The sequence below is a fragment of the Pseudochaenichthys georgianus genome, unplaced genomic scaffold, assembly GCF_902827115.2.
Source record: "Pseudochaenichthys georgianus unplaced genomic scaffold, fPseGeo1.2 scaffold_2013_arrow_ctg1, whole genome shotgun sequence".
Classification (NCBI taxonomy): Eukaryota; Metazoa; Chordata; class Actinopteri; order Perciformes; family Channichthyidae; genus Pseudochaenichthys; species Pseudochaenichthys georgianus.
The window spans coordinates 3,887-24,231 of record NW_027262723.1 but is presented as its reverse complement, the minus strand read 5'-3'; the positions used below and the strand labels follow the sequence as shown (position 1 = coordinate 24,231).

The 20,345-nt window shown below is 46.3% G+C and overlaps 1 protein-coding gene across 1 annotated transcript; it reads left to right on the top strand.

The window, feature by feature from the left end:
- Positions 1-732: 732 nt before the first annotated feature.
- Positions 733-18,419, top strand: LOC117441821 (mitochondrial inner membrane m-AAA protease component AFG3L2-like). The gene is made up of 10 exons (XM_071202295.1): positions 733-846; positions 1,638-1,737; positions 3,632-3,694; positions 8,738-8,865; positions 10,224-10,376; positions 12,746-12,820; positions 15,290-15,414; positions 17,276-17,546; positions 17,796-17,933; positions 18,252-18,419. Exons 1-10 carry the CDS (start codon positions 733-735, stop codon positions 18,417-18,419), a joined length of 1,335 nt encoding a protein of 444 aa, XP_071058396.1.
- The last annotated feature ends 1,926 nt before the right edge of the window (positions 18,420-20,345 follow it).

Here is a 20,345-nt window from a genome sequence, read left to right as displayed (position 1 = left end):
TGCTAACCGGGGAATCTGACAGAACGAGCCCGAAGAGACGCGCTGTGGGGCGGGCATCGTGTCCGGGTCACCCGCTGAGGACCCTGGCTCTCGGGACTGCTTCTGTCTCCCTGGGGCTCTTTGAAAGGTTACTTTCAGACCTGTCTTTGAAATGTGGGGGCATTGGAGTGGTACCCCGGGTGATGGTGCAGTGATGTAACCCCTTCTCTTTGGTTTCATAACTTCATCACCCCTCCTGTGTCTGGTCCCTCTCTTCTGTAGATCCTTCATCACAAGCTGGTGTCTCTTGACACTCAGTCTTCAGGAAGTACAAAATAACTTAGATTTGTTTTGGATAAAATACAAATAAACATTAAAAACGATACATATCCTCAGTAAGACATATTCAGGGCAGTATGTAAACATTATTGTGTGTGTGTGTGTGTGTGTGTGTGTGTGTGTGTGTGTGTGTGTGTGTGTGTGTGTGTGTGTGTGTGTGTGTGTGTGTGTGTGTGTGTGTGTGTGTGTGTGTGTGTGTGTGTGTGTGTGTGTGTGTGTGTGTGTGTGTGTGTGTGTGTGTGTGTGTGTGTGTGTGTGTGTGTGTGTGGGGGGCGCTGCGCTGACAGTTGGCGCTCATCCTAATGTTCGGCCTTGATGTAACGTTCATAATTAATTAAATGTAACACCCTTTTCACCCTAGTTACATTTTCCATTTGCCCTGTACGATGGGCGCTGTACGACGGGCGCTGTACGATGGGCGCTGTACGACGGGCGCTGTACGACGGGCGCTGTACGATGGGCGCTGTACGACGGGCGATGAAAGTGATGAAAGTGGGGATGTTGGCTTATCAGGCGCTCACAGCCAAAGTGGGAGGGAGGGAGAGAGAGAGAGAGGGCGCACCGGTACCGGCGCTGTTGTTATTAGCATCTGGTGCTAGCTGCGCTAACGGATATAAGAAGTAGATGTTTCTCCAGCCAGGGTGGAGGAGAGCTCTCCTGTCAGACTGAGAGGCTCAGTGAGGTGAAGGACTCTGAGTGTTGAGATAGTTCATTGTAGTCTAAGTCAGACCCACCATGGGGCCGGGCCCGCCCATCCAGGATTTGGGCCCGCTGTTTTCATCAGGGCTGAATACAACATTTTAATTGTTTTATTATTATGTTTATTGTTGTTATTTGTCGGGCTTTGTCCTAATATTTATTAGTATTTATTTATTTAGAGTTGTACCCCCTAGATCAGGTCTCTGTAATTGTGTGCTCCTCAGAGTGCACCAGATTGAAGCATTTTACTTTACCCCCGGACCCCCCTAGAGGATGTGCCCTCCACCCCCCAACATGTTCATCCCATACTGAATACATTTGAAGCCATTTTGCCGTGTACGACCCGTCAATACGTTTCTGTTTCTGTAGTGGATTTGTCTTTAGTAGAGATGTTTCATGTATTCTTTATCAGATCTCGCCTCGGGCAGCAAATAGTCTGGAGCCGGCCCTGGCACGAGGCCTCGGGAGCCTTTCTTGTGCAGACACATAGAAACAAATCCACGCGCTCCGCGCTCACATCGTGCTGGGCCCACGTGGCTTGGCACCGCTGCTATGACGCCATCCTGGGGAAGAGCTGTAGGTGTGTGTCCTGTGTAACACGTCCACTTCCTGTGTGTCAGGTGACCTGCTGGCCGGCGGGGGGGCAGCTGGAGAGGGGGCGGGGCCTGCTGAGTGACATGCTGGGGGGGAACCTCAGTCTGAGCTCCAGACCTCCCAAAGGTAAGAGGGGGGGGGGGGGGTCTACAGGTGTGAGAGGAACCGGGGGGGGGTCTACAGGTGTGTGAGAAATGGGAGGGTCTACAGGTGTGTGAGGAACAGGGGGGGGGTCTACAGGTGTGTGAGGAACAGGGGGGGGGTCTACAGGTGTGTGAGGAACAGGGGGGGCTACAGGTGTGTGAGGAATGGGGGGCTACAGGTGTGTGAGGAATGGGGGGGGCTACAGGTGTGTGAGGAATGGGGGGGGCTACAGGTGTGTGAGGAATGGGGGGGGTCTACAGGTGAGAGAGGAATGGGGGGGGTCTACAGGTGAGAGAGGAATGGGGGGGTCTACAGGTGAGAGAGGAACAGGGGGGGCTACAGGTGAGAGAGGAATGGGGGGGGGGGTCTACAGGTGTGTGAGAAATGGGAGGGTCTACAGGTGTGAGAGGAACCGGGGGGGGGTCTACAGGTGTGTGAGAAATGGGAGGGTCTACAGGTGTGTGAGGAACAGGGGGGGGGTCTACAGGTGTGTGAGGAACAGGGGGGGGGTCTACAGGTGTGTGAGGAATGGGGGGCTACAGGTGAGAGAGGAATGGGGGGCTACAGGTGTGTGAGGAATGGGGGGCTACAGGTGAGAGAGGAATGGGGGGCTACAGGTGAGAGAGGAATGGGGGGCTACAGGTGAGAGAGGAATGGGGGGCTACAGGTGAGAGAGGAATGGGGGGCTACAGGTGTGTGAGGAATGGGGGGGGGCTACAGGTGTGAGAGGAATGGGGGGCTACAGGTGTGTGAGGAATGGGGGGGGCTACAGGTGTGAGAGGAATGGGGGGCTACAGGTGTGTGAGGAATGGGGGGGGCTACAGGTGAGAGAGGAATGGGGGGCTACAGGTGTGAGAGGAATGGGGGGCTACAGGTGTGAGAGGAATGGGGGGCTACAGGTGAGAGAGGAATGGGGGGGCTACAGGTGTGTGAGGAATGGGGGGGGCTACAGGTGTGAGAGGAATGGGGGGCTACAGGTGAGAGAGGAATGGGGGGCTACAGGTGAGAGGAATGGGGGGCTACAGGTGTGTGAGGAATGGGGGGGGCTACAGGTGTGTGAGGAATGGGGGGGGCTACAGGTGTGAGAGGAATGGGGGGGGCTACAGGTGTGTGAGGAATGGGGGGGGCTACAGGTGTGTGAGGAATGGGGGGGGGGCTACAGGTGTGTGAGGAATGGGGGGGGCTACAGGTGTGAGAGGAATGGGGGGCTACAGGTGTGAGAGGAATGGGGGGCTACAGGTGTGTGAGGAATGGGGGGCTACAGGTGTGAGAGGAATGGGGGGCTACAGGTGTGTGAGGAATGGGGGGCTACAGGTGTGTGAGGAATGGGGGGCTACAGGTGAGAGAGGAATGGGGGGGGCTACAGGTGAGAGAGGAATGGGGGGGGGCTACAGGTGTGTGAGGAATGGGGGGGGGCTACAGGTGTGAGAGGAATGGGGGGGGGCTACAGGTGTGAGAGGAATGGGGGGGGGCTACAGGTGAGAGAGGAATGGGGGGGGCTACAGGTGTGTGAGGAATGGGGGGGGGCTACAGGTGTGAGAGGAATGGGGGGCTACAGGTGTGTGAGGAATGGGGGGCTACAGGTGTGTGAGGAATGGGGGGCTACAGGTGTGAGAGGAATGGGGGGCTACAGGTGAGAGAGGAATGGGGGGGGCTACAGGTGTGTGAGGAATGGGGGGGGCTACAGGTGTGAGAGGAATGGGGGGCTACAGGTGTGAGAGGAATGGGGGGCTACAGGTGTGAGAGGAATGGGGGGCTACAGGTGAGAGAGGAATGGGGGGGGCTACAGGTGTGTGAGGAATGGGGGGGGCTACAGGTGTGAGAGGAATGGGGGGTCCACATGGGATGAAATACAAATGTGTTTTTTGCTTTTTAGGTTTCGAGAAATATTTTCCAGAAAGTCAGAAAACTCCGAAAAACACTGAAGCCGAGACCAAAGGTAGAGACACATGGAGACATACAGAGACATTTAGAGACATATAGAGACATATTATAGAGAGACATATACAGTAGAGACATATACAATAGACATATACAGTAGAGACATATCATAGAGAGACATACAGTAGAGAGACACAGAGACATACAGTAGAGACATATACAGGAGAGACATATACAGACGTATACAGTAGAGACATCATAGAGAGACACAGAGACTTTTAGAGACATATACAGTAGAGACATATAGAGACATATCATAGAGAGACACAGAGACATATACAGTAGAGACATATAGAGACATATCATAGAGACATATCATAGAGACACAGAGACATATAGAGACACATAGAGACATATACAGTAGAGACATATATAAACATATCATATAGAGACATATACAGTAGAGACATATAGAGACATATACAGTAGAGACATATAGAGTAGAGACGTATAGAGACATATACAGTAGAGACATATAGAGTAGAGACGTATAGAGACATATACAGTAGAGACGTATAGAAACATATCATATACAGTAGAGACATATAGAGACATATACAGTAGAGACATAGAGTAGAGACGTATAGAGACATATACAGTAGAGACATATAGAGACATATAGAGTAGAGACGTATAGAGACGTATAGAAACATATCATATACAGTAGAGACACATCATATAGACATATATAAACATATCATATAGAGACATATCATATAGAGACATTTAGAGACATATCATATAGAGACATATTACACTGAACCAAAATATAAATGCAACACTTTTGTTTTTGCTCATTCTCCATGAGAGGAACTCAAAGATCTAAAACATTTCTATAAACACAAAATAACCATTTCTCTCAACGTGTGACAGTGAGACTTCTGCTTTGCCGAGACAATCCATCCCACCTCCCAGGCGTGGCATATCAAGATGCTGATTGGACAGCATGGTTATTGCACAGGTGTGCCTTAGGCTGGCCTCAATAAAAGGCCACTCTGAAACGTGCACTTTTGCTTTATTGGGGGGTCTGGGGGGGTCCGGAAACCAGGCAGTATCTGGGGTGACCACCACTTGCCTCACGCAGTGCAACACGTCTCCTTCGTAGAGGTGATCAGGTTGGTGATCGTGGCCTGTGGAATGTTGGTCCTCTTCAGTGGCTGCCAAGCTGCTGGATGTTGGCAGGAGCTGGAACACGCGGTCGTATACGCCGATCCAGAGCATCCCAAACATGCTCAATGGTGACATGTCCGGTGAGCATGCTGGCCATGCAAGAACTGGGATGTGTTCAGCCTCCAGGAATACAGATCCTCGCAACATGGGGCCGTGCATCATCGTGCTGCACCACGAGGCGATGGTCGTGGATGAATGGCACAACAATGGGCCTCAGGATCTCGTCACGGTATCTCTGTGCATTCACAACGCCATCAATACAATGCAGCTGTGTTCGTCGTCCATAACGCCTGCCCATACCGTAACCCCACCACCACCACTCGATTCACAACATAACCCGACCCCTACCCCTCACCCCAGATACTGCCTGGTTTCCGGACCCCCCCAGACCCCCCAATAAAGCAAAAGTGCACGTTTCAGAGTGGCCTTTTATTGAGGCCAGCCTAAGGCACACCTGTGCAATAACCATGCTGTCCAATCAGCATCTTGATATGCCACGCCTGGGAGGTGGGATGGATTGTCTCGGCAAAGCAGAAGTCTCACTGTCACACGTTGAGAGAAATGGTTATTTTGTGTTTATAGAAATGTTTTAGATCTTTGAGTTCCTCTCATGGAGAATGAGCAAAAACAAAAGTGTTGCATTTATATTTTTGTTCAGTGCATATAGAGACATATCATATAGAGACATATCATATAGAGACATATCATATCGAGACATATCATATAGAGACATATCATATAGAGACATATCATATCGAGACATATAGAGACATATCATATAGAGACATATCATATCGAGACATATAGAGACATATCATATAGAGACATATCATATAGAGACATATCATATCGAGACATATCACATAGAGACATATCATATAGAGACATATCATATAGAGACATATCATATAGAGACATATCATATAGAGACATATCATATAGAGACATATCATATAGAGACATATAGAGACATATCATATAGAGACATATCATATAGAGACATATAGAGACATATCATATAGAGACATATCATATAGAGACATATCATATCGAGACATATCGAGACATATCATATAGAGACATATCATATAGAGACATATCATATAGAGACATATCATATAGAGACATATCATATAGAGACATATCACATAGAGACATATCATATAGAGACATATAGAGACATATCATATAGAGACATATCATATCGAGACATATAGAGACATATCATATAGAGACATATCATATCGAGACATATAGAGACATATCATATAGAGACATATCATATAGAGACATATCATATAGAGACATATCATATAGAGACATATCATATCGAGACATATAGAGACATATCATATAGAGACATATCATATCGAGACATATCATATAGAGACATATCATATCGAGACATATAGAGACATATCATATAGAGACATATCATATAGAGACATATAGAGACATATCATATAGAGACATATCATATAGAGACATATAGAGACATATCATATAGAGACATATCATATAGAGACATATCATATCGAGACATATCGAGACATATCATATAGAGACATATCATATAGAGACATATCATATAGAGACATATCATATAGAGACATATCACATAGAGACATATCATATAGAGACATATAGAGACATATCATATAGAGACATATCATATCGAGACATATAGAGACATATCATATAGAGACATATCATATCGAGACATATAGAGACATATCATATAGAGACATATCATATAGAGACATATCATATAGAGACATATCATATAGAGACATATCATATCGAGACATATAGAGACATATCATATAGAGACATATCATATCGAGACATATCATATAGAGACATATCATATCGAGACATATAGAGACATATCATATAGAGACATATCATATAGAGACATATCATATAGAGACATATCATATCGAGACATATAGAGACATATCATATAGAGACATATCATATAGAGACATATCATATCGAGACATATAGAGACATATCATATCGAGACATATAGAGACATATCATATCGAGACATATAGAGACATATCATATAGAGACATATCATATAGAGACATATCATATCGAGACATATAGAGACATATCATATCGAGACATATAGAGACATATCATATCGAGACATATAGAGACATATCATATCGAGACCTATAGCGACATATATCGAGACCTATAGCGACATATCACATAGAGACATATAGAGACATATCATATCGAGACATATAGAGACATATCATATCGAGACATATAGAGACATATCACATAGAGACATATAGAGACATATCATATCGAGACATATCACATAGAGACATATAGAGACATATCATATCGAGACATATAGCGACATATCACATAGAGACATATCACATAGACATATAGAGACATATCACAGAGACATATCACATAGAGACATATAGAGACATATCACATAGAGACATATCACATAGACATATAGAGACATATCACATAGAGACATATCACATAGAGACATATCACATAGACATATAGAGACATATCACATAGAGACATATCACATAGACATATAGAGACATATCACATAGACATTTAGAGACATATCACATAGAGACATATCACATAGAGACATTTAGAGACATATCACAGAGACATATCACATAGAGACATATCGCATAGAGACATTTAGAGACATATCACACATAGAGACATTTAGAGACATAGAGACATATCACATAGAGACATTTAGAGACATATCACAGAGACATATCACAGACATATCGCATAGAGACATTTAGAGACATATCACATAGACATTTAGAGACATATCATATAGAGACATATCACATAGAGACATTTAGAGACATATCACTTAGAGACATATCACATAGAGACATATCGCATAGAGACATTTAGAGACATATCACATAGAGACATATAGAGACATATAGAGACATATCATATCGAGACATATCACATAGACATTTAGAGACATATAGAGACATATCACATAGAGACATTTAGAGACATATCACATAGAGACATTTAGAGACATATCACATAGAGACATATCGCATAGAGACATTTAGAGACATATCACATAGAGACATTTAGAGACATAGAGACATATCACATAGAGACATTTAGAGACATATCACAGAGACATATCACATAGAGACATATCGCATAGAGACATTTAGAGACATATCACATAGAGACATTTAGAGACATATCATATAGAGACATATCACATAGAGACATTTAGAGACATATCACAGAGACATATCACATAGAGACATATCGCATAGAGACATTTAGAGACATATCATATAGAGAAATATCATATAGAGACATTTAGAGACATATCACATAGAGACATATCACATAGAGACATTTAGAGACATATCACATAGAGACATATCACATAGAGACATTTAGAGACATATCACATGGAGACATTTAGAGACATATCACATAGAGACATTTAGAGACATATCACATGGAGACATATAGAGACATTTAGAGACATATCACATAGAGACATATCACATAGAGACATTTAGAGACATATCACATGGAGACATTTAGAGACATATCACATAGAGACATTTAGAGACATATCACATAGAGACATTTAGAGACATATCACATAGAGACATATCACATAGACATATCACATGGAGACATTTAGAGACATATCACATAGAGACATTTAGAGACATATCACATAGAGACATAGAGACATATCACATAGAGACATATAGAGACATATCACATAGAGACATAGAGACATATCACATAGAGACATAGAGACATATAGAGGCGTTTACAGACTTTCTACCCTGATGGATTATTCTGTTCACAGACGCCAAACCTGCCAACGATCAGGGAGGAGGAGGAAGTGGAGGAGGAAGAGGAAGTGGAGGAGGAAGAGGAGGAGGAAAGCGAGGAGGCGGGAAGGATGACTCCCACTGGTACACCCGCCTGCAGAAGGTCAGTGTCCTCTTTCAGACACCAGACATACTGGAGGCAGCATCTCTCTGGTCCCTGAAGGCAGCATCTCTCTGGTCCCTGAAGGCAGCATCTCTCTGGTCCCTGAAGGCAGCATCTCTCTGGTCCCTGAAGGCAGCATCTCTGCTCCAATAGGATTCCTCAATGGGATTTATTTAGATGTTGGGAACAATAATCTGAGTCATACAAACGTTTATAATTGTTACACGTTTGGATCCTCAGGATGATGTCTACATATGAACCTCTTTATGATTTCTGAAGGGAAAACGCTCGTTAGCATCTCGGTCCAGAGGGGTGCTAACTGACGTGCTAACTGACGTGTTTATTAACGTGCTAACTGACGTGCTTACTGACGTGCTAACTGACGTGCTTACTGACGTGCTAACTGACGTGCTAACTGACGTGTTTATTAACGTGCTAACTGACGTGCTTACTGACGTGCTAACTGACGTGCTAACTGACGTGCTAACTGACGTGTTTATTAACGTGCTAACTGACGTGCTTACTGACGTGCTAACTGACGTGCTTACTGACGTGCTAACTGACGTGCTAACTGACGTGCTAACTGACGTGTTTATTAACGTGCTAACTGACGTGCTTACTGACGTGCTAACTGACGTGCTAACTGACGTGTTTATTAACGTGCTTACTGACGTGCTAACTGACGTGCTAACTGACGTGCTATCTGACGTGCTAACTGACGTGCAGACTGACGTGTTTATTAACGTGCTAACTGACGTGCTTACTGACGTGCTAACTGACGTGCTATCTGACGTGCTAACTGACGTGTTTATTAACGTGCTAACTGACGTGCTAACTGACGTGTTTATTAACGTGCTAACTGACGTGCTTACTGACGTGCTAACTGACGTGCTAACTGACGTGCTATCTGACGTGCTAACTGACGTGTTTATTAACGTGCTAACTGACGTGCTTACTGACGTGCTAACTGACGTGCTATCTGACGTGCTAACTGACGTGTTTATTAACGTGCTAACTGACGTGCTTATTAACGTGCTAACTGACGTGCTAACTGACGTGTTTATTAACGTGCTAACTGACGTGCTTACTGACGTGCTAACTGACGTGCTATCTGACGTGCTAACTGACGTGTTTATTAACGTGCTAACTGACGTGCTTACTGACGTGCTAACTGACGTGCTATCTGACGTGCTAACTGACGTGTTTATTAACGTGCTAACTGACGTGCTTACTGACGTGCTAACTGACGTGTTTATTAACGTGCTAACTGACGTGCTTACTGACGTGCTAACTGACGTGCTATCTGACGTGCTAACTGACGTGTTTATTAACGTGCTAATTGACGCCGTGTGTTGCAGGGCGATGTTCCCTGGAACGATAAGGAGTTCAAGATGTACTTCCTGGGCGGAGCGTTCTTCTGGACAACTATCTTTTATTTCATCTTCTTCAGAGATGGCGGGCGGGAGGTCACCTGGAAAGACTTTGTCAACAACTTCCTGTCCAAAGGAGTGGTGAGGCTTCCTCTGTGTGACGAGTTCATGTAACGTTAGTCGAGTTTATTTTCTATCTCTAGTGAGATCTTGTTTTGTTTATCTGTGTGTTCTTGTTAATGCTGACACAGCATTCCCACTGTCTGTTATTCAACATCTTGATTCCGCCGACTTATTTTGGCCCTCTTCTCCTCCCGCATTGAACATCGCAGAAACGCCGTTCAAACATCAAAACGTTCAGCTCGGTCGGGAATCGATGGCTATTACTTTTCTCATTCACAACAAGATTTGAAACTGAAAAAATAATTGTTTTGAATCTGAAAACGAAAAATCTGCAACTGAAAAAAAATAAGGATTCAAATATCAAAATATGTATAAAAGTGAAATCTGAAAATAAATATTTTATTCAAAAAAATTGCTGAACTGAATCAAAATAATATTCAACCTAAAAAATGATTTCAAATACTTATTTTTATTTTGAATACATCATTGTATTTTTCAAAGTTCAGGATAAAAACTTGAACTTTCAAATAAATTGTATTTTTTTGAATGATCAAAACTTATGACCCTGAAATAGCTCCATAGATGAACCCATAAGCTCCACCTACTTGATTTTTTTTAAATTAGCATAATGTTAAAAACAGTGAAATCTTAACTTAAATTTCAAATTTTTGTTTTTCAACGCCAAACTTAGTATATCGCATCGGTGGAGGGTCAGACACATTACCGTAGAACATGACCATGTTCTGTCGATAAATATGGCCGTCATTAATCTAACCATGTTCGCAAAAAGGCGGGGCTTAGAAAGAAATGCTCATAACTCATCAACAATGTATCCAAATAACACACTTTGGTGGATAGGTTCAGTCTGTATTGGGGAATAGGCACACAAAGGTATTTTCATTTTGGACTATGGGGGGCGCCAAAAACACGACAAATGTATAACTCAAGAAAAGATGGACAAAATAATATTAATTTTTTTAGACATACTCTGGAGGTGAGTATGAACTTATAGTTAAAGTGTTGTGACGAATGTGGGCGTGGCCTGCATTTTTTCATGCATTTTAAGCACATTTTTGCTAATTCCTAAAAGGAAAATGATCGAAAAAATTCCAATCCAGGACAATTTAAGCGCATATCCAATGCGATGCTACATTGCAAAGGAATAGTCGTTCGCTCGAACAGGGAGCTCGTAGGCTAAAAAGTACAATTTTTGACCATTTATATGTCAGATAAGCTACTTATACCTGCCTGTCTGCCTGGCACATCAACTCTCTCACACACACGCACGCACACACACACACACACACACACACACACACACACACGCCACACACACACACACACACACACACACACACACACATAGACACACACACCGCCTCTGCTGGTGGCAAATTCAATTACAACAGACACCTATACACTCCACAACACAAACCTACTCACTGTACAACACATACAGCTACTAAAGCATATACTGTATATCAGGCTACAGCCCTTGTATATTTTATTATGTGAAGCACTATATGGTTTCATGAAAAATATCTACTGTTTACTTGTAGATATCTACTAAAGCATACAAATAAAGTGTGAAATGTAGGCCTGTTACATATATTATTGCTGTTCTCACTAAACATCGCGTCTGAATGAAAGCAGTTGTATTAAAAAAAAAATAGCCTAACATCCAGGGGAGATGTGATTAGTGAGTAAACAAATGGTAAAGGGCAGAAAGACTGATGCACATTTGATCATCTCAAATAACTTATCACAACGGGAACAGTTTTCAGAGCTGTGCTTCGTTGACAGAAGTCCAGCCATGCGCCACGCCTCTTTTAAATATCACTGTTGCCTGAAACTCCGGAGGATACAGCAGTGCACCCTCGGTTACGGCTCCTCCAGACAGCCTCCTCGATAATCGATCCTCGACGAGCCTTTAGAGACATTTGTTTTCCTTCGAGACGGTGCACCGACATCTGTTTCCGGGTCGCTGCCGGAGGACCTGGGAGTCTGGGACGCGAAAATGATAGAAATGAGAAACGGCTCATTTCCCAGGACCGGGACGACCAGTGAACCTCCCCGACAGGCGCACGGACGCGAAGGCCCGCCCACAACTGCGTGCACGTCTGTGACCGCAGTTTTAATTTAGCATTGTTTACTCACTTGACTGCGTGTCTCTGTTGCTCCTATACTAGTCATTTTTAAACTATTTTAGAAACTCTTTGAATTTATAATTGTATTCCTCTCAAATGTGACATTGTACCAATCTACTGACGGACCATTAGGGGTCGCTCACGGACCACACTTTGAGAAACACGGATATAGATGTATCTGAGTAGTTTGATGTCTACCTGTTATAGCTGCAGTATTGAACGGGTGCGCTTGTTTTGCAGGTGGACCGGCTGGAGGTGGTGAACAAGCGCTTCGTGAAGGTGGCGTTCTCCTCGGGCCAGGCGCCGGTCGACGGGGTGAGTCACCGCTTCACTTTAAAGCAGGGAATACTTTTATAAGTCGTGTCTAACACCAACATGTGTTCAGATAGTTCTTAATCTTTTTATTTTTTATATCTGTTGTACCTATATGTTCACTTTGTTTTATATTGTTGCATCGACTCAGTTGTCTTGTGTCTTACCTGTCCAAGAGAAACCATTGTTTGTTTTATTTGTGTTGTCATGCGTCCTCCTTGTGTCTGTTGGTCCTCCTTGTGTGTGTTGGTCCTCCTTGTGTCTGTTGGTCCTCCTTGTGTCTGTTGGTCCTCCTTGTGTCTTGGTCCTCCTTGTGTCTGTTGGTCCTCCTTGTGTCTGTTGGTCCTCCTTGTGTCTGTTGGTCCTCCTTGTGTGTGTTGGTCCTCCTTGTGTGTGTTGGTCCTCCTTGTGTGTGTTGGTCCTCCTTGTGTCTGTTGGTCCTCCTTGTGTCTGTTGGTCCTTGTGTCTGTTGGTCCTCCTTGTGTCTGTTGGTCCTCCTTGTGTCTGTTGGTCCTTGTGTCTGTTGGTCCTCCTTGTGTCTGTTGGTCCTCCTTGTGTGTGTTGGTCCTCCTTGTGTGTGTTGGTCCTCCTTGTGTGTGTTGGTCCTCCTTGTGTCTGTTGGTCCTCCTTGTGTCTGTTGGTTTTTGTGTCTGTTGGTCCTCCTTGTGTCTGTTGGTCCTCCTTGTGTGTGTTGTTCCTCCTTGTGTCTGTTGCTCCTCCTTGTGTCTGTTGGTCCTCCTTGTGTGTGTTGGTCCTCCTTGTGTGTGTTGGTCCTCCTTGTGTCTGTTGGTCCTCCTTGTGTCTGTTGGTCCTCCTTGTGTCTGTTCCTCCTTGTGTCTGTTCCTCCTTGTGTGTGTTGGTCCTCCTTGTGTCTGTTGGTCCTCCGTGTGTCTGTTCCTCCTTGTGTGTGTTGGTCCTCCTTGTGTGTGTTGGTCCTCCTTGTGTCTGTTGGTCCTCCTTGTGTCTGTTCCTCCTTGTGTCTGTTCCTCCTTGTGTCTGTTGGTCCTCCTTGTGTCTGTTGGTCCTCCTTGTGTGTGTTGGTCCTCCTTGTGTCTGTTGGTCCTCCTTGTGTGTGTTGGTCCTCCTTGTGTCTGTTGGTCCTCCTTGTGTCTGTTGGTCCTCCTTGTGTCTATTCCTCCTTGTGTCTGTTGGTCCTCCTTGTGTGTGTTGGTCCTCCTTGTGTCTGGTCCTCCTCCTTGTGTCTGGTCCTCCTCCTTGTGTGTGTTGGTCCTCCTTGTGTCTGTTGGTCCTCCTTGTGTCTGTTGGTCCTTGTGTCCGTTGGTCCTCCTTGTGTGTGTTGGTCCTCCTTGTGTGTGTTGGTCCTCCTTGTGTCTGTTGGTCCTCCTTGTGTCTGTTCCTCCTTGTGTCTGTTGGTCCTCCTTGTGTCTGTTGGTCCTCCTTGTGTCTGGTCCTCCTTGTGTCTGTTGGTCCTCCTTGTGTCTGTTGGTCCTCCTTGTGTCTGTTGGTCCTCCTTGTGTCTGTTCCTCCTTGTGTGTGTTGGTCCTCCTTGTGTGTGTTGGTCCTCCTTGTGTGTGTTGGTCCTCCTTGTGTCTGTTGGTCCTCCTTGTGTCTGTTGGTCCTCCTTGTGTGTGTCTGTTCCTCCTTGTGTCTATTGGTCCTCCTTGTGTGTGTCTGTTCCTCCTTGTTTCTATTGGTCCTCCTTGTGTGTGTTGGTCCTCCTTGTGTGTGTTGGTCCTCCTTGTGTGTGTTGGTCCTCCTTGTGTGTGTCTGTTCCTCCTTGTGTCTATTGGTCCTCCTTGTGTGTGTTGGTCCTCCTTGTGTCTGTTGGTCCTCCTTGTGTCTGTTGGTCCTTGTGTCTGTTGGTCCTCCTTGTGTCTATTGGTCCTCCTTGTGTGTGTTGGTCCTCCTTGTGTCTGTTGGTCCTCCTTGTGTCTGTTGGTCCTTGTGTCTGTTGGTCCTCCTTGTGTCTATTGGTCCTCCTTGTGTGTGTTGGTCCTCCTTGTGTCTGTTGGTCCTTGTGTCTGTTGGTCCTCCTTGTGTGTGTTGGTCCTCCTTGTGTCTGTTGGTCCTTGTGTCTGTTGGTCCTCCTTGTGTCTATTGGTCCTCCTTGTGTGTGTTGGTCCTCCTTGTGTCTGATGGTCCTCCTTGTGTCTGTTGGTCCTCCTTGTGTGTGTTGGTCCTCCTTGTGTGTGTTGGTCCTCCTTGTGTCTGTTGGTCCTCCTTGTGTGTGTTGGTCCTCCTTGTGTCTGTTGGTCCTCCTTGTGTCTGTTGGTCCTCCTTGTGTCTGTTGGTCCTTGTGTCTGTTGGTCCTCCTTGTGTCTGTTGGTCCTCCTTGTGTGTGTTGGTCCTCCTTGTGTCTGTTGGTCCTCCTTGTGTCTGTTGGTCCTCCTTGTGTGTGTTGGTCCTCCTTGTGTCTGTTGGTCCTCCTTGTGTCTGTTGGTCCTCCTTGTGTAGGTTCTGCTCTGAGCTGCATGATGAAGTGATGTATGAATAAAGCTTTATTATCATTAGATGTTCGTGTGGTTCAACATCGGCAGCGTGGACACGTTCGAGAGGAACCTGGAGGCGGCGCAGAGCGAGCTGGGCATCGAGGGCGAGAGCCGGGTTCCCGTGGTGTACGCCACCGAGAGCGACGGGTGAGTCCTCACGCCACCGAGAGCGACGGGTGAGGAGCGAGTCCTCGAACCATGCTGAGTCAGCATTAAGAGGGAACGAGTCAGCATTATGAGTCCTGAGAGGAATGAGTCAGCGTTATGAGTCCTGAGAGGAATGAGTCAGCATTATGAGTCCTGAGAGGGAACGAGTCAGCATTATGAGTCCTGAGAGGAATGAGTCAGCGTTATGAGTCCTGAGAGGAATGAGTCAGCGTTATGAGTCCTGATAGGGAATGAGTCAGCATTATGAGTCCTGAGAGGAATGAGTCAGCGTTATGAGTCCTGAGAGGAATGAGTCAGCGTTATGAGTCCTGATAGGGAATGAGTCAGCATTATGAGTCCTGATAGGGAATGAGTCAGCATTATGAGTCCTGAGAGGAATGAGTCAGCGTTATGAGTCCTGAGAGGAATGAGTCAGCGTTATGAGTCCTGATAGGGAATGAGTCAGCATTATGAGTCCTGATAGGGAATGAGTCAGCATTATGAGTCCTGAGAGGAATGAGTCAGCGTTATGAGTCCTGAGAGGAATGAGTCAGCGTTATGAGTCCTGATAGGGAATGAGTCAGCATTATGAGTCCTGAGAGGAATGAGTCAGCGTTATGAGTCCTGAGAGGAATGAGTCAGCGTTATGAGTCCTGATAGGGAATGAGTCAGCATTATGAGTCCTGAGAGGGAACGAGTCAGCGTTATGAGTCCTGAGAGGAATGAGTCAGCGTTATGAGTCCTGATAGGGAATGAGTCAGCATTATGAGTCCTGAGAGGGAACGAGTCAGCGTTATGAGTCCTGAGAGGGAACGAGTCAACGTTATGAGTCCAGATAGGGAATGAGTCAGCGTTATGAGTCCTGATAGGGAATGAGTCAGCATTATGAGTCCTGAGAGGAATGAGTCAGCGTTATGAGTCCTGAGAGGAATGAGTCAGCGTTATGAGTCCTGATAGGGAATGAGTCAGCATTATGAGTCCTGAGAGGAATGAGTCAGCGTTATGAGTCCTGATAGGGAATGAGTCAGCATTATGAGTCCTGAGAGGGAACGAGTCAGCGTTATGAGTCCTGAGAGGGAATGAGTCAACGTTATGAGTCCTGAGAGGGAATGAGTCAGCATTATGAGTCCTGAGGGAATGAGTCAGCATTATGAGTCCTGAGAGGGAACGAGTCAGCATTATGAGTCCTGATAGTGAATGAGTCAGCATTATGAGTCCTGATAGGGAATGAGTCAGCATTATGTGTCCTGAGAGGGAATGAGTCAGCGTTATGAGTCCTGAGAGGGAATGAGTCAACGTTATGAGTCCTGAGAGGGAATGAGTCAGCATTATGAGTCCTGATAGGGAATGAGTCAGCGTTATGAGTCCTGAGAGGGAATGAGTCAGCATTATGAGTCCTGAGGGAATGAGTCAGCATTATGAGTCCTGAGAGGGAATGAGTCAGCATTATGAGTCCTGAGAGGGAATGAGTCAGCGGTATGAGTCCTGAGAGGGAATGAGTCAGCGTTATGAGTCCTGAGAGGGAATGAGTCAGCGTTATGAGTATTATGAGTCCTGAGAGGGAATGAGTCAGCGTTATGAGTCCTGAGAGGGAATGAGTCAGCGTTATGAGTCCTGATAGGGAATGAGTCAGCATTATGAGTCCTGATAGGGAATGAGTCAGCATTATGAGTCCTGAGAGTGAATGCGTCAGCATTATGAGTCCTGATAGGGAATGAGTCAGCGTTATGAGTCCTGAGAGGGAATTAGTCAGCATTATGAGTCCTGATAGGGAATGAATCAGCATTATGAGTCCTGAGAGGGAATGAGTCAGCATTATGAGTCCTGAGAGGGAATGAGACCGCCTGATGTGTCTCTACAGGTCCTTCCTGCTCAGCATGCTCCCCACGGTGCTCATCATCGGCTTCCTGCTGTTCATGCTGCGTCGGGGCCCCGCGGGAGGGGGTCCTGGGCGGGGGATGGGGGGGCTGTTCAGCGTCAGCGAGACGACAGCCAAGATCCTGAAGGACGAAATCGACGTGAAGTTCAAAGACGTGGCGGGCTGCGAGGAGGCGAAGCTGGAGATCATGGAGTTCGTCAACTTCCTGAAGAACCCCAAGCAGTACGAGGACCTGGGGGCCAAGATCCCCAAGGTGAGATATATTATAATTATTAGTATTTATTATTTTACTTTATTCGCCTGAAGCTTCGCCTATCTCAAAATGCTGACTATCTTCAGAAAATCTAAATCTGGCTCATATGTTCTGGTTCTCTCTGTGTCTGGGATCTCTCATGATGCTAATGCTAACAGGAAGTACTGAGACATCAGAGTTTGAACCAGAAAGCGGGAAAGGGGGCGGGGCTTCAGTAGGTAATGATTGACAGCTGTATTATGTGTGCAGGGGGCGATCCTCACCGGCCCCCCAGGCACGGGGAAGACTCTCCTCGCTAAAGCTACAGCGGGGGAGGCAGACGTTCCCTTCATCACCGTCAACGGGTCAGAGTTCCTGGAGATGTTCGTGGGGGTCGGACCCGCCAGGGTGAGACACACACACACACACACACACACACACACACACACACACACACACACACACACACACACACACACACACACACACACACACACACACACACACACACAGACACATATATATGTATACACACACACACACACACACACACACACACACAATGCTCTGACAGGGTGAGACATACACACTGACAGTTACACACACACACACACACACACACACACACACACACACACACACACACACACACACACACATTCACTCACACTGGGCGCAGCCAGGGTGAGACACACACACACTTAAACACTGAGTGTGTGTGTGCAGGTGCGGGACCTGTTCGTGATGGCCAGGAAGAACGCGCCCTGCATCCTCTTCATCGACGAGATAGACGCCGTCGGGCGGAAACGAGGAAGAGGAAGCTTTGGAGGACAGAGTGAGCAGGAAAACACTCTCAACCAGCTGCTGGTGGAGATGGACGGTGAGATGCCCTGATGCATCATGAGAAACCCCTGGGGGAGATCTCACTCCTCTCTGTATCACTCCTCTCAGGAGGTCTCACTCCTCTCTGTATCTCAGGAGGTCTCACTCCTCTCTGTATCACTCCTCTCAGGAGGTCTCACTCCTCTCTGTATCTCAGGAGGTCTCACTCCTCTCTTTATCTCAGGAGGTCTCACTCTTCTCTGTATCACTCCTCTCTGTATCTCAGGAGGTCTCACTCCTCTCTGTATCACTCCTCTCAGGAGGTCTCACTCCTCTCTGTATCTCAGGAGGTCTCACTCCTCTCTGTATCACTCCTCTCAGGAGGTCTCACTCCTCTCTGTATCTCAGGAGGTCTCACTCCTCTCTTTATCTCAGGAGGTCTCACTCTTCTCTGTATCACTCCTCTCTGTATCTCAGGAGGTCTCACTCCTCTCTGTATCACTCCTCTCAGGAGGTCTCACTCCTCTCTGTATCTCAGGAGGTCTCACTCCTCTCTTTATCTCAGGAGGTCTCACTCTTCTCTGTATCACTCCTCTCAGGAGGTCTCACTCCTCTCTGTATCTCAGGAGGTCTCACTCTTCTCTGTATCACTCCTCTCAGGAGGTCTCACTCCTCTCTTTATCACTCCTCTCAGGAGGTCTCACTCCTCTTTGGAGGTCTCACTCCTCTCTGTATCTCAGGAGGTCTCACTCCTCTCAGGAGGTCTCACTCCTCTCTTTATCACTCCTCTCAGGAGGTCTCACTCCTCTCTGTATCACTCCTCTCAGGAGGTCTCACTCCTCTTTGGAGGTCTCACTCCTCTCTGTATCTCAGGAGGTCTCACTCCTCTCAGGAGGTCTCACTCCTCTCTGTATCACTCCTCCCAGGATGTCTCACTCCTCTTTGGAGGTCTCACTCCTCTCTTTATTACTCCTCTCAGGAGGTCTCATTCCTCTCTGTATCTCTCACTCCTATCAGGAGGTCTCACTCCTATTTGGAGGTCTCACTCCTCTCTGTATCTCACTCCTCTCTGTATCTCACTCCTCTCTGGAGGTCTCACTCCTCTCTGTATCTCTCACTCCTTTCTGGAGGTCTCACTCCTCTCTGTATCTCACTCCTCTCTGTATCTCTCACTCCTTTCTGGAGGTCTCACTCCTCTCTGGAGGTCTCACTCCTCTCTGTATCTCACTCCTCTCTGTATCTCACTCCTCTCTGTATCTCTCACTCCTCTTTGGAGGTCTCACTCCTCTTTGGAGGTCTCACTCCTCTCTGTATCTCACTCCTCTCTGTATCTCTCACTCCTTTCTGGAGGTCTCACTCCTCTCTGTATCTCTCACTCCTCTCTGGAGGTCTCACTCCTCTCTGTATCTCACTCCTCTTTGGAGGTCTCACTCCTCTCTGGAGGTCTCACTCCTCTCTGGAGGTATCACTCCTCTCTGTATCTCACTCCTCTCACTCCTCTCTGGAGGTCTCAATCCTCTCTGTATCTCACTCCTCTCTAGAGGTCTCACTCCTCTTTGGAGGTCTCTCTTCTCTTTGGAGGTCTCAATCATCTCTGTATTTCACTCCTCTCTAATAATAATAGCTTTGATTTATATAGCGCCTTTCAAGGGACCCAAGGTCGCTTTACAAGTAGTAGGGCAAAAAACAAACATAACAAAACAAAGGTCAGACAGACAGAACAACAGATGGATTAGAGGCCGAAAGCCTTGATGAACAGATGGGTCTCGAGGGTCCTTTGAAGGCGTCCAGTGTGGGGATGTTGCGAATCTCCGCAGGGAGAGCGTTCCAGAGGGTGGGGGCTGCCACGCTGAAGGCTCTGTCCCCGAAGGTTCTCAGTTTGGTGCGGGGGGGGGTGAGCAGGCCAGAGTCTGAGGACCGCAGGTTCCGGGGTGGGGCATGCGGGTGAAGGATGTCCGATAGGTACTGGGGGGAAAGGGCATGGAGGGACTGGTAGGT